Below are 12,979 nucleotides of genomic sequence, written 5' to 3'. Positions count from 1 at the left end.
AAATGGATTTAACAGATATCTACAGAGAATTACACCCCAAAACTACAGAATTCACATTCTTCTCAAGTGCACATGAAACAGTCTCAAAGATAGATTACACAGTAGGACACAAGCTAAGTCTCTACAAGTTCAAGAAGATTGAAATCATACCAAGTAGCTTCTCAGATCACAATGGCATGAAACCAGAAATCAATTACAATAAAAACATGCAAAGACATTTAAACACATGGAGGCTAAATAGCATGTTATTAAACAATGAAAGGGTTACCATGGAGATCAAGGAAAAATTTAAAACTTCCTGGAAATCAGTGAAAATGAACACACAACAACACAAAATCTATGGGATGCAGCAAAAGCAGTCCTGAGAGAGAATTTCATAGCACTACAGGCCAATCTCAAGAAACAAGAAAAATTTCTAATAGGCTATCTAACCTCACCACTTAGAGAACTTGAAAGCAAACACAAAGGAAAACACACAGCAAGTAGAAGGAAATAAATAGTAAAGATCAGAGCAGAAATAAACAATATAGACACTAAAAAAAAAAAACCAATTCAAAAGATCAATGAAACAAAGAGCTGTTTCTTTGAAAAGATAAACAATATTGGTGGACCCTTAACAAAACTCACCAAATAAACAAAATTAGAAACAAAACAGGAGAAGTAACAACTGACATCACAGAAATACAAAGTATCATTAAAAATATTATGAACAGATTATATTCCAACAAATTGGACAATCTAGGTGAAATAAACAAATTTCTAGAAACACACAGACTCCCAACACTAAGCTGGGAAGAGGGAGAAAACTTGAAAAGATCAATAACAATTAAGGATATTGATGATGTAATCAAGATTCGCCCAGCAAACAAAAGCCTCTGCCCAGTCAGCTTCATGGGGGAGTTTCACCGAACATTCAAAGAAGAAATAACACCAATTCTCCTCAAACTATTCCAAAAAATGCAAAAAGAAGGAAGACTTCCAAATTCATTTTATGCAGCCATCATAATTCTAATTCCAAAACAGGTTAAAGACACTACAAAGAAAAAATTTACTAACCAATATCCCTGATGAACATAAATGCCAAAATCTTTAAAAAATATTAGCAAATTGGATCCAGCAATACAGCAAAAAATTTTTTTATCATGACCAAGTGAGATTCATCCACCTGGTATAGTATTAAGATGGTATAGTACTCATAAATCAATAAATGTGATAAACCACATAAACAAAATGAAAGATAAAAACCATATGATCATATCAATAAATGCTGAAAAAGTATTCAACAAAGTCCAGCACCCATTTCTGATAAAAAAAAAAAAAAAACGCTCAGCAATGTGGGAATAGAGGGATCATATCTCGACATAATAAAGGCCGTATATGAAAAATCTACAGGTAACATCATACGCAATAGGAAAAAAACTGGAAGTATTTTCTTTAAAAACAGGAAAAAGACAGAGATGCCCACTTTTGCCGGTCTTATTTAACATAATACTGGAAGTCTTAGCCACAGCAATCATACAAGAAGGAAAAATAAAGAAGATCCAAATTGGAAAGAAGGAAGTAAAACTGTCATTATTTGCAGATGACATGATACTGTACATAGAAAACCCTAAAGACTCCATCAAAAACCTTTGAGAGCTAATAAATGAATTTGGCAAAGTGGCAGGATACAAAATTAACATCAAGAAAATTGATGGCATTCTTATACACCAACAATAAATTCATAGAAAGAGAAACTAAAAAAACAATCCCATTTACCATTGCGGCAAAAAAAATTAAGATACCCAGGAATAAACCTCAAAAGAAGGGGTAGGGGAAGGGAAGAGTTAGACCACAGAACTTATATGCATGTATGTGTAACCAATGGACATAGACAACTATGCTGAGCGGGGGGCAGGATTGGGAGGAGTGTGTCAATGTGGGAAAAAGGAGAACCATCTGTAACAAAAATAATTAATTAATTAATAAAATGCTCCATTTCTTTTTTTTTTTTATCCTCACCCGAGGACATTTTTCCTTTTTTTTTTTTTTTGTACAGATAAAGTGGGAGGGAGAGAGAGGAAGAGAGAGAGAGAGAAACATCGACGTGAAAGGGACACATCGAGTGGCCGCCACCCGCACGACCAACCAGGGCCGGGGACAAACTGCAACCGAAGTACGTGCCCTTAGCGGGAACCGAACCCGGGTCTCTCAGGACCGCAGGACAATGCTCTAACCGCTGAGCCAAACCGGCCAGGGCAAAATGCTCCATTTCTCAAACATTAAGGATGAACATTTCCTTTTATTTAGAAAAAAATAATAATTTGAATTGTGAAATTGTACTTCTATTAAATAGTGCTTGAAAACACAACAAAAAATAATTATAAAAGAAGGGTAAAATTTAAATAAAAAATTGGGAAAAGATACACACAGACTTATTAATATTAATTTATTAGAGTGAAGATATAAAACAATATGTAAGACATTACAAATACATACTATAGAAAATGAGAAAAATTATTGTAGAATATCAAGCAAAATACTTAAAACCATATAATTATGTGAAGCAACATGAAGACAAACAAAGCTAAACATAGCAAAATAAAATTATTCCCTTAACTGTTGCAATTGTGGTTGCATTTTAAGGAATTATGCAGAGTAATTTAATCTATCCAACATACCTTAATATTTACATCATTAAGTGAGAATTTGGCTTGAAAATTAAATTTCAAATCTCAAAGTCAAAACTGAAATTGCAGTCTGACATGAATCACAAAGAAGATATAACATGTTACATAAATGTAATATTTGTTTTTGTTTAGTCTAAATTACTGCAGTGACTGTACATATTTAAGAAACTAAAAACAACTGTATGAAAATAAGCACTTACTGTTTTTCAAGAAAGAGAGTGTATGTTTTTCTGTTAATTTGGATGGCATAAGTGACCTGCAGCAAAATATTTAGAGAAAGTAATTACTAGAAATGTAAAATACTTAAAAGTCAAAAGCTACCCTTCTACATAAACAGGATTGTACCATGCATATCTCAAAATCACATATACATATAGAAGTATATTGCTTTCTTTATTTAACCATGGAATGTATGACAAAAATTCAAGGAGTCTAAATCTATTTCAAATTAAGGGCATTAGTTATTTGGCATTTATTACATATCATAATCGATTTTTAATTTAAAATGATTACATTTAGAAATACTAAGGAAACTTTGAAGAAATTTGAATTTATTATCTCTTTTCTACTTTGCAGGTTTTAGCACAAATAAATTGAAAATTTGAACAATACAATGCAGGTCTGCTTTTAAGGTTAAAGGGAGCATCCCACAGCTGTCATACGTGCTGTTCTCTTCACTAATTGCCTCAAGTTCCATTTAATGAGAAGCCCACTCATCCCAACTCCAGATTTTCTGATGGGTAATGCCAGCTTCCCTCTTGTTGAGACTCAGTTGATTCTCTCACCATTCCTGTTTTTTCCCCTCCCCTTCCACTGGGCTCATCACAAACACACACCCTAATAAACTTCCCTCACACAAATCCCCTCAGAGACTGCAGCTCAGAGAACCCACTCTGGAACGTCATCATAAAACGTGCACTTTTGTGGGTAGCATATAGTTAATTCTGGCAAATGTTCCATATTTGCAAAGAATGTCAGTTTTGTCACTGGGTGCAGTTTTCTGTAGATGTCATTTTCAACCTTCTAGTATTCAGTCTTCTGTAATCTATTCAAAAAGGTGTGTTGGTATTGCCAAGATTATGGTGACATTATTTCTTTCCGCTTTTAATACGCAGGTTTTTGCCTTGCATTCTTTAGAGCTTTGTTGTTGGGTGCAAACAGATTTAATATGGTGATATCTTCAAGAAAATTTGCGAAGAAAGAAAAATGGCGGCGGAGTGAATGGAGCTACACAGACCATCTCCCAGGACCAAACTGGATTCACAACGAAAATAATGGCAAATCTTCAGGAAGGGGCAACCGAAAGACACCTTGGAGGACCACATAACCAGGGACAACGACTCAATCCTGGTAGGCTTGTGAGGACACGAGAGGGGGCCGGGAGCCCACGGTCCGCAGTGGCCTGGGCGGGGACCAGGGGGCTGGGCGGGAAGTTGCTGCTAACGCCTCGGCTGCGACCCCGCCTGAGTCCTGCGAACTCTGCTGCCTGCCAAGCCCTAGGCTGGTGCCGCACAGACTGGCTGGGACCAGGGGACTCGGCGGCGGGAAGTTGCTGCTAACGCCTCCACTGCAATCCCGCCCGAGTCCTGTGAACTCTGCTGCCTCCTAAGCCCTCGGCTGGTGCCGCATGGACTGGCACGGACTGGCTCTGACCAGGGGACTCGAGGGGCCGCTGCTACCGAGGCTGACTCCTGCGAACTCTGCATGCTAAGCCCTCAGCTGCTGCCGCACGGACTCCCTGGGATCAGGGTACTCTGCTGGAAGATGCTGCCACCCCAGCAGTGTCCCTCTACTGTGGCTCAGACCTGGGGCTTCTGCTGAGTGCAAAACCCTCTGCTGGTGCCACAGCCACGGCCGCCCTTGGCACGAAGCAGCGCTCTCGGGTTAAAAGTCCCAGACGGCTCCACAACGCAGAGTCTAGACAGAGGCTAAATTGGCAGCAGCCACTCACCTCGGGCTCCAGTAGAGAGAAGGCAGACTGGACTGGAACTGTGTGGGGACACTCAGGTTTTGGAGGGTGCTAAGAGCTTTCGCTGAGTGCAGCCACGCAGGACTGTGGTCATTTTACTCCTTCCCAGGGCCCTGGGGAGAGGCAGAGGACCCTCCCTCAGAGATTCAATCCCACCTGGTGGCTATTGAAATGCTAATTGAGGCCCATTAACAACCAGCAGCTGCCCCACCCTTGGGAAATCCTCTTACACTGAGCACCTGAGAGAGTTTTTCAGGCAACTCAGAAACCAAGGGTCTTCAGGTGACCTCTACTAATAGCCTATAGGCAAAAAAAAAAAAAAAAAAAGCTAGAGGATAACTACCACTCCCCGGGCTAGCAACACAAACCAGAAAAGCTAAGACTTGAAGGTGGTGTTTAAAGTGGGTCCTCCCTGGCTCATCCAAACCCAGGAGAGGGAACCACAAAGAGCAGAACACCAACACCCACAGGGAAAATTTGGCAGATTCCAAAGCCCACTGTGATAGCCAAAATGGTGAAAAACAGAAACAAAAGCCAAATGAAAGAACAAGAGACCCCTACGGAAGATGAGCTAAATGAGGTACAGTTAAGCAAGTTAACAGAACTAGAATTTAGAGCCATGATGTTGAGGAAGCTCAACAGCATATGTAAGGTTATGAGCACCATGAGTAAAGACATAGAAATGTTGAAAATGAACCAGTTGAAAATTAAAAACCAACAGGAAGAAATGAAGAATGACATATCAGAAATGAAAAACACATTGGAAGGTCTAAAAAGCAGAGTAGGGGAAGCTGAGGACCGGATCAGAGAATTAGAAGACAGGCTAGAAAAAAATCAACCAATCAGAAAACCAAAAGGAAAAAACGATTAAAAAACAGGAAGACAGCTTAAGAGAACTGTGGGACAACTGGAAACAGAATAATATTCGCATCATAGGAGTCCCTGAAGAAGAAAATAAGCAAGGGTTAGAGAATATACTCAAAGAAATAGTGACAGAAAACTTTCCTAATTTGGTGAAGGAAGGAGGTATTCAAGTTCAGGAAGCTAAGAGAGCCCCAAGTAAGAAGAACCCAAACAGGCCCACACCAAGACACATAGTAATCAAACTGCCAAAAATTAAAGACAAAGAGAGAATCCTAAAAGCAGCAAGAGATAAGCAACAGGTTACCTACAAAGGAAACCCCATAAGGCTCTAAGCTGACTTCTCACAAGAAATACTACAGGCCAGAAGGGAATGGCATGAAGTAATCAAGGTTATGAAAAACAAGGATCTGAATCCAAGACTATTCTACCCAGCAAGGCTATCATTCAAAATAGAAGGTCAAATAAAGACCTTCCCAGACAAAAAAAGGCTAAGGGAATATATTAGCACCAAACCAGCACTGCAAGAAATGTTAAAAGGACTGCTGTACTTAGCAAGAGAAATAGGAAGAAAAATAGAACCACACTAAACAAAAATGGCAATAAATAAGTACATATCAATAATCACCTTAAATGTAAATGGACTGAATGCTCCCATAAATGACACAGAGTAGCTGATTGGATAAGAAAGCATGACTCATCTATATGTTGTTTACAAGAGACCCAACTCCCAACAAAAGACTCACATAAATTGAAAGTGAAGGGATGGAAAAAAGTCTTCCAAGCAAACGGAAAAGAAAAAAAAGCTGGGGTACCAATACTCATATCTGATAAAATAGTTTCAGAATGAAGGCCATAATTAGAGACAAAGAAGGCCACTACATAATATTGAAAGGATCTATCCAACACGAAGATATAACCTTGACAAAATATATGCACCCAATATAGGAGCAGCAAAATATATTAAAAAACTTCTGGAGGACTTCAAAGGAGAAATTGATAGCAATACAATCACAGCAGGGGACTTCAACACCCCGCTGACATCGCTGGATAGATCCTCTAGACAAAAACCTAGCAAGGAAACAGAGACTAAATGAAGCACTAGACCAAATGGATTTAATAGATATCTACAGAGAACTACACCCCAAAACTACAGAATTCACATTCTTCTCAAGTGCACATGGGATATTCTCAAAAACAGACCACATGTTAGGGCACAAACTAAGTCTCTACAAGTTCAAGAAGATTGAAATTATATCAAGCATCTTCTCAGATCACAATGGCATGAAACTAGAAATCAATTGCAAGAAGAACATACAAAGAAATTTGAACGCATGGAAGCTAAATAGCATGTTATTAAACAATGAATGGGTCACCGAAGAAATCAAGGAAGAAATCAAAAATTTCCTGGAAACCAATGAAAATGAAGACACAACAACACAAAATCTATGGGATGCAGCGAAAGCAGTTCTGAGAGGGAAGTTCATAGCACTACAGGCCTACCTCAAAAAACAAGAAAAATCTCTAATAGACTGTCTAACCTCACAACTTAAAGAACTAGAGAACAAACAAAAAGAAAACCCCAGAGCAAGTAGAAGGAAGGAAATAGTAAAGATCAGAGCAGAAATAAATGACATAGAGACCAAAAAAACAATTCAAAGGATCAATAAAACAAAGACCTGGTTTTTTGAAAAGATAAACAAGATTGGTGGACCCTTAGCTAGACTCACCAAGAAACAGACAGAGAGAACCCAAATACACAAAATAAGAAATGAAAGAGGAGAAGTAACAACACCACTGAAATACAAAAGATCGTTAACAACAACTATGAACAATTATATGGCAACAAATTCGACAATCTAAGCGAAATGGACAAATTTCTAGAAACACATAGTCTCCGAAAACTAGATCAGGAAAAGATAGAAAACTTGAACAGACCAATAACAATAGAAGAAATTGAAGATGTAATCAAGACTCTCCCAGCAAACAAAAGCCCAGGCCCGGATGGCTTCACAGGGGAGTTTTACCAAACATTCAAAGAAGAACTAATACCCATTCTCCTCAAACTATTTCAAAAACTTCAAGAAGAAGGAAGACTTCCAAGCTCGTTTTATGAAGCCAGCGTAATTCTAATTCCAAAACCAGAAAAAGACACAACAAAGAAAGAAAACTACAGGCCAATATCCCTGATGAACATAGATGCCAAAATTCTGAACAAAATACTAGCAAATTGATCCAGCAATACACCAAAAATATTATCCACCATGACCAAGTGGGATTCACCCCAGGGATGCAAGGCTGGTAGAATATTTGCAAATCCATAAATGTGATACACCACATAAATAAAATGAAGAATAAAAACCACATGATAATATCAATAGATGCTGAAAAAGCCTTTGACAAAATCCAGCATCCATTTCTGATAAAAATGCTCAGCAGTGTGGGAATAGAGGGATCATATCTAGGCATAATAAAGGCCATATATGAAAGACCAACAGGAACATCATACTCAATGGGCAAAAACTAAAAGCATTTCCCTTAAGAACAGGAACAAGGCAAGGATTCCCACTTTCACCACTCCTATTTAACATAGTACTTGAAGTCTTAGCCACAGCAATCAGACAGGAAGAAAAAATAAAAGGGATCCAAGTTGGAAAGGAGGAAATGAAATTGTCATTATTTGCAGATGGCATGATACTATACATAGAAAACCCCAAAGACTCCATCAAAAGTTTACTAGACTTAATAAATGAATTTGGCAAAGTAGCAGGATACAAAATTAACGTGAAGAAATCGATGGCATTCTTATACACCAATGATGAACTCACAGAAAGAGATACTAAGCAAAAAAACCCATTTACCATTGCGGCAAAAATATTAAGATACCTAGGAATAAACTTAACCAAAGAAATAAAGGACCTATTCACAGAAAACTACAGGACATTGAAAAAAGAAATAGAGGAAGATATAAAAAAGTGGAAGCACATACCCTGTTCATGGATTGGGAGAATTAACATCATTAAAATGTCCATATTACCCAAAGCAATCTATAGATTCAACGCAATCCCCATCAAAATACCAACGGCATACTTCACAGAATTAGAACAAATATTTCAAAAGTTCATGTGGAACCAAAAAAGGCCTCTAATAGCCACAGCAATCTTGAAAAAGAAGAACAAAGTTGGAGGAATCACAATACCAGATTTCAGGTTATACTACAAAGCCACTGTAATCAAAACAGTGTGGTAGTGGCACAAGAACAGGCATATAGACCAGTGGAACAGAACAGAGAACCCAGAAATGGACCCAAGGCAATATGCTCAATTAATATTTGACAGAGGTGGCAAGAGCATACAGTGGAGTAAGGACAGCCTCTTTAATAAATGGTGCTGGGAAAATTAGACAGCTACTTGCAGAAAAATGAAACTAGACCATCAACTTACACCCTACATGAGAATAAACTCAACATGGATAAAAACGTAAATGTAACTCATGAATCCATAAAAATCCTAGAAGAGACCTTAGGCAACAAAATTTCAGACATCATACGCAGCAGAATTTTTGCTGACACATCACCTAAAGCAATAGAAACAAAGGAGAAAATGAACACATGGGACTACATCAAACTCAAAAGCTTCTGCACAGCGAAAAGATACAATCATCAAAACGGAAAGGCTACCCACTGTATGGGAGAGCATAATTGCCAATTATATATCAGATAAGGGGTTAATTTCCAATACAGATACAGTGCTCATACATCTCCACAAAAGGAAGACAAAAATTCAATTAAAAAATGGCAGAGGAACTAAATAGACACCTCTCCAAACAGGACATACAAATGGCTAAGAAACATATGAAGAAATCCTAAACATCACTAATCAGCAGAGAGATGCAAATTAAAACAACAATGAGGTATCACCTCACACCTGTCAGAATGGCCGCCATCAACAAATCATCAAACAACAAGTGTTGGCGAGGGTGTGGAGAAAAGGGGACTCTAGTGCACTGCTGGTGGGAATGCAGACTGGTGCAGCCACTATGGAAAACAATATGGTGTTACCTCAAAAAATTAAAAATTGAACTTCCATTTGACCCAGTGATCCCACTTCTAGGAATATACCCTAAGAAGCCTAAAACACCAATCAGAAAGAATATATGTACCCCCATGTTTGTAGCAGCACTATTTACAATAGCTAAGATCTGGAAACAGCCCAAGTGTCCATCAGTAGACGAATGGATAAAAAAGCAGTGGTACATATACACAATGGAGTACTATGCAGCTGTAAGAAAGAAAGATCTCTTATCCTTTGAGACTACATGGAGGGACCTTGAAAGTATCATCCTAAGTGAAACAAGCCAAACAGAGAAAGACAAGTTTCATATGATCTCACTTATTTGTGGAATAATGAACATAACAGTCTGAGGAAGGGGATAGTCCCAGAGACGCAGAAGTGAGATACAGACTGATAATCCCCTAAATAGGGGTGTGGTGGGGAAGAGATAAACCACAGAACTTACATGCATATGCATGAACAGTGGACATGGACAACAAACTGGGGAAAGGGCAGGGAGGGAGGGAGAGGGGGGAATCAGTGGGGGAAAAAGGAGAAACATCTGTTACAAAAATTAATTAATAAAAAAAAAGAAAATTTGCTCACTTTATTAATAATAAGATATCTTTTATTTTTAAAAGTGTTTCTTACTTTAAATTCTACTCTTTCTGACATTAGTATAGTTGTACCAATTTACTTTTGGTGTTTTCACTTTTTAATTTTACCCTTTGATCTATTTTGATGTAATAAGTAGTTTTTTAATTTTTCATGTTCATCTAAAATTTAGAGATGCATTCTGAAAGATAAAAGCAACTTGCATTTCCAGGGTTTTTCTAGTATAAGGATGCCTCCCAAATCTTACGCATTTCATGATGCGTTTTGTGAATATATTTGTATATATTCAAAATTATATAGAAAAATAATAGATTTAAGTACTCCTTCTGTTAGTATCCTACCTTATTCTATTGTTTGAAAATAAATTTGTATAATTTGTCTTCTATGTTGTGTAAATCAGATAACGTATCACCATTATCTGTTTTCAAGGCAGAAGCCTGGTCTATGTAGTAGCTGGTCCATGTCTTACCTCCTAAACCTTACTTGTTCTACATTTCTGTTCTTTGATTTTTATACTGTAAATTAGTGAATAAGTGGAAATAATAGGCACCCTTGTCTTACTCTGGCCCTACAATGAAATGCTGTGCTGTTTAGAGTATTAAGTATGACACTTGTTTTTAATCTGCTTTGGTTGGTGGTGTTATTTTGCTTAGATTCATTTAAATCAAATTGAGTCTGTTCCCTGCTAAAATGAAGTATTTTATATTTGGTGAGTATGTGTGTGCAAATGTGTGAATATTTTCTAAAATGCTCCTTCTGGATACAGTCATTTATTTTTTTAAAACTATGTTAGTGTATTGGGTTAATCTAATACATTTTTCTAGTATTAAGACATCCTTCCACAGAGTGAAAAGTTACTCGGTCATAATATTTTACAATTATTTGCTATTTTTACTTTTTAAATATTCTGTAAGTAGAAGGACCTATAACTTCCTTTTCTCATACTTTATTTGTATTCTATACAAGAAAGTTACATTAATCCTTAAAATGATATTAAAAATCTGAAGAATTAGCCCTGGCCGGTTTGACTCAGTGGTTAGAGCGTCGACCTGTGGTCCAGAGAGACCCAGGTTTGGTTCCCACTAAGGGCACGGACCTTGGTTGCAGTTTGTCCCCAGCCCTGGTTGGTCCTGCGGGTGGCAGCCACTCAGTGTGTCCCTTTTACATTGATGTTTCTCTCTCTCTCTTTCTCTTCCTCTCCCTCCCGCTCTGTCTGAACAAAAAATGAAAAAATGTCTTCGGGTGAGGATTAAAAAAAAAAAATCTGAAGAATTAGTTAATGTGTCTTCTATTCTCTGAAAAAGATACGTATTTTTTCCTGAATATTGCCTAAACTTTAAAAACCATTCGAATAGAATTTTGTGGGCAACTTATTTAAACTATTTTGAAAATACTTCCATGATTTTAAGTATAATCTATAATCAGATACTATATTTCTACCTGAGTGAAAAGAACCCTATTTGTGGAAAAAAACAAATAGCCAAATGGTAGACTTATAATAAACCATGTCAATAATTACAGAAAATGAATTTTATATAAATTCAATACCCACTGCCTGTGTTCTACACATGCAATAAAAGTCAAGAAGACTATTACTACTATAAGTTTTCCATATTCTTGATCAACATTAATTTTTTTTATTATTTATTGAGTTTTAAATCTCTAATTGTCAACTTTCACTTCTACATGTTTTTGAGTCATGTTTTAATGCAAATATTTTTAAGATTATTATGCCTTCTTTATCAAGTTCAAGCTATTTAGTATTAAGACATGCAACTATTGCCCTGGTTGGTTTTGCTCAGTGGTTAGAGCATCAGCCCACAGACCAGAGACACCCGGGTTTGGTTCCTGCTAAGGGTATGTATACCTCAGTTGCAGTTTGTCCTCAGCCCCATGGGGTTGTGTGGGTGGCAGCCAGTCGATGTGTGCTTTCACATGGATGTTTCTCTTTCTCTTCCTCCCTCTCTCCTTCCCACTCTATCTGAAGATAAATGCAAAATGTCCTTGGGTGAGGATAAAAAAAAAAAGACATGCAACTATTTAACCCAGTTTTATTCTTGTCCCACAGGCTATTTCTCTGATATCAATTTATCAACTCATATTTACTTTTGATTTGGATTTTAACTAAGAAATGTGTTTACATTATTTTATTTTAATATGTTTGTATCTTCTACTTAAAGAGTATTTCTTGTAGACAGCAATTATTTTTTACACCCAAAGTGACAATCTCTGACTTAGTTGCAAAGTTTACATTAATTGGTTTTAACGAAATTTATATATTAGAGTACAGATGAACTCTCTTGCTATTTATTTTTGGCACATGTTATGTTCTGCGCCCCCCCCCCCCCCATTTTCCTTTTCCTGTAGTTTTCTATTTTAAATTGGATAGATCAATATCAACTTAAGGTTTTAATATAAACACACATGCATATTTATACACATCAACACACATGTGTATATACACCCTACATTGTGTTTGTATATACACACACACATTTTCTCTCATGTGGGCTACTGAATTACATATAAGCAATGAAACCCCAGTAGCAATTAGAATACCAACCATACAGAAATTGACTTCTAAACACCATTTTACTCTCCCCGTTAATAGGAAACAAGCTCTTTCATTGAAAAATAGCTAAAATCCAATGAACAACAGAGATTAACTACTGAAAAAGAAAACATGGTAAAAACTGAAAAATGTAACAGAAACAAAGGACAAATAGAGATAATACAAACTGATAAGTTTAAACTCACTCCATCAAGAATTTAAATTTGTAATTACAAATCTTCTCATAAAGGAATCTCCAAGT

General features: G+C 37.0%; 1 protein-coding gene across 1 annotated transcript in view; it reads right to left on the bottom strand.

Moving 5' to 3' along the window:
* LOC118622328 (A disintegrin and metallopeptidase domain 3-like) overlaps nucleotides 1-12,979 on the bottom strand; it is a 100,002-nt gene that overhangs the window by 75,719 nt on the left and 11,304 nt on the right. The window contains exon 3 of the mRNA XM_036249778.1: nucleotides 2,870-2,925. Within this exon, the coding sequence (XP_036105671.1) occupies nucleotides 2,870-2,925 (56 nt within the window). The remainder of the gene's footprint in view (nucleotides 1-2,869; nucleotides 2,926-12,979) is intronic.

This window comes from Molossus molossus, unplaced genomic scaffold (genome assembly GCF_014108415.1).
Source record: "Molossus molossus isolate mMolMol1 unplaced genomic scaffold, mMolMol1.p scaffold_m16_p_9, whole genome shotgun sequence".
In the NCBI taxonomy this organism is placed as follows: domain Eukaryota; kingdom Metazoa; phylum Chordata; class Mammalia; order Chiroptera; family Molossidae; genus Molossus; species Molossus molossus.
Note: the sequence above shows the minus strand (reverse complement) of the source record. Positions and strands in the feature narration are given on the sequence as shown.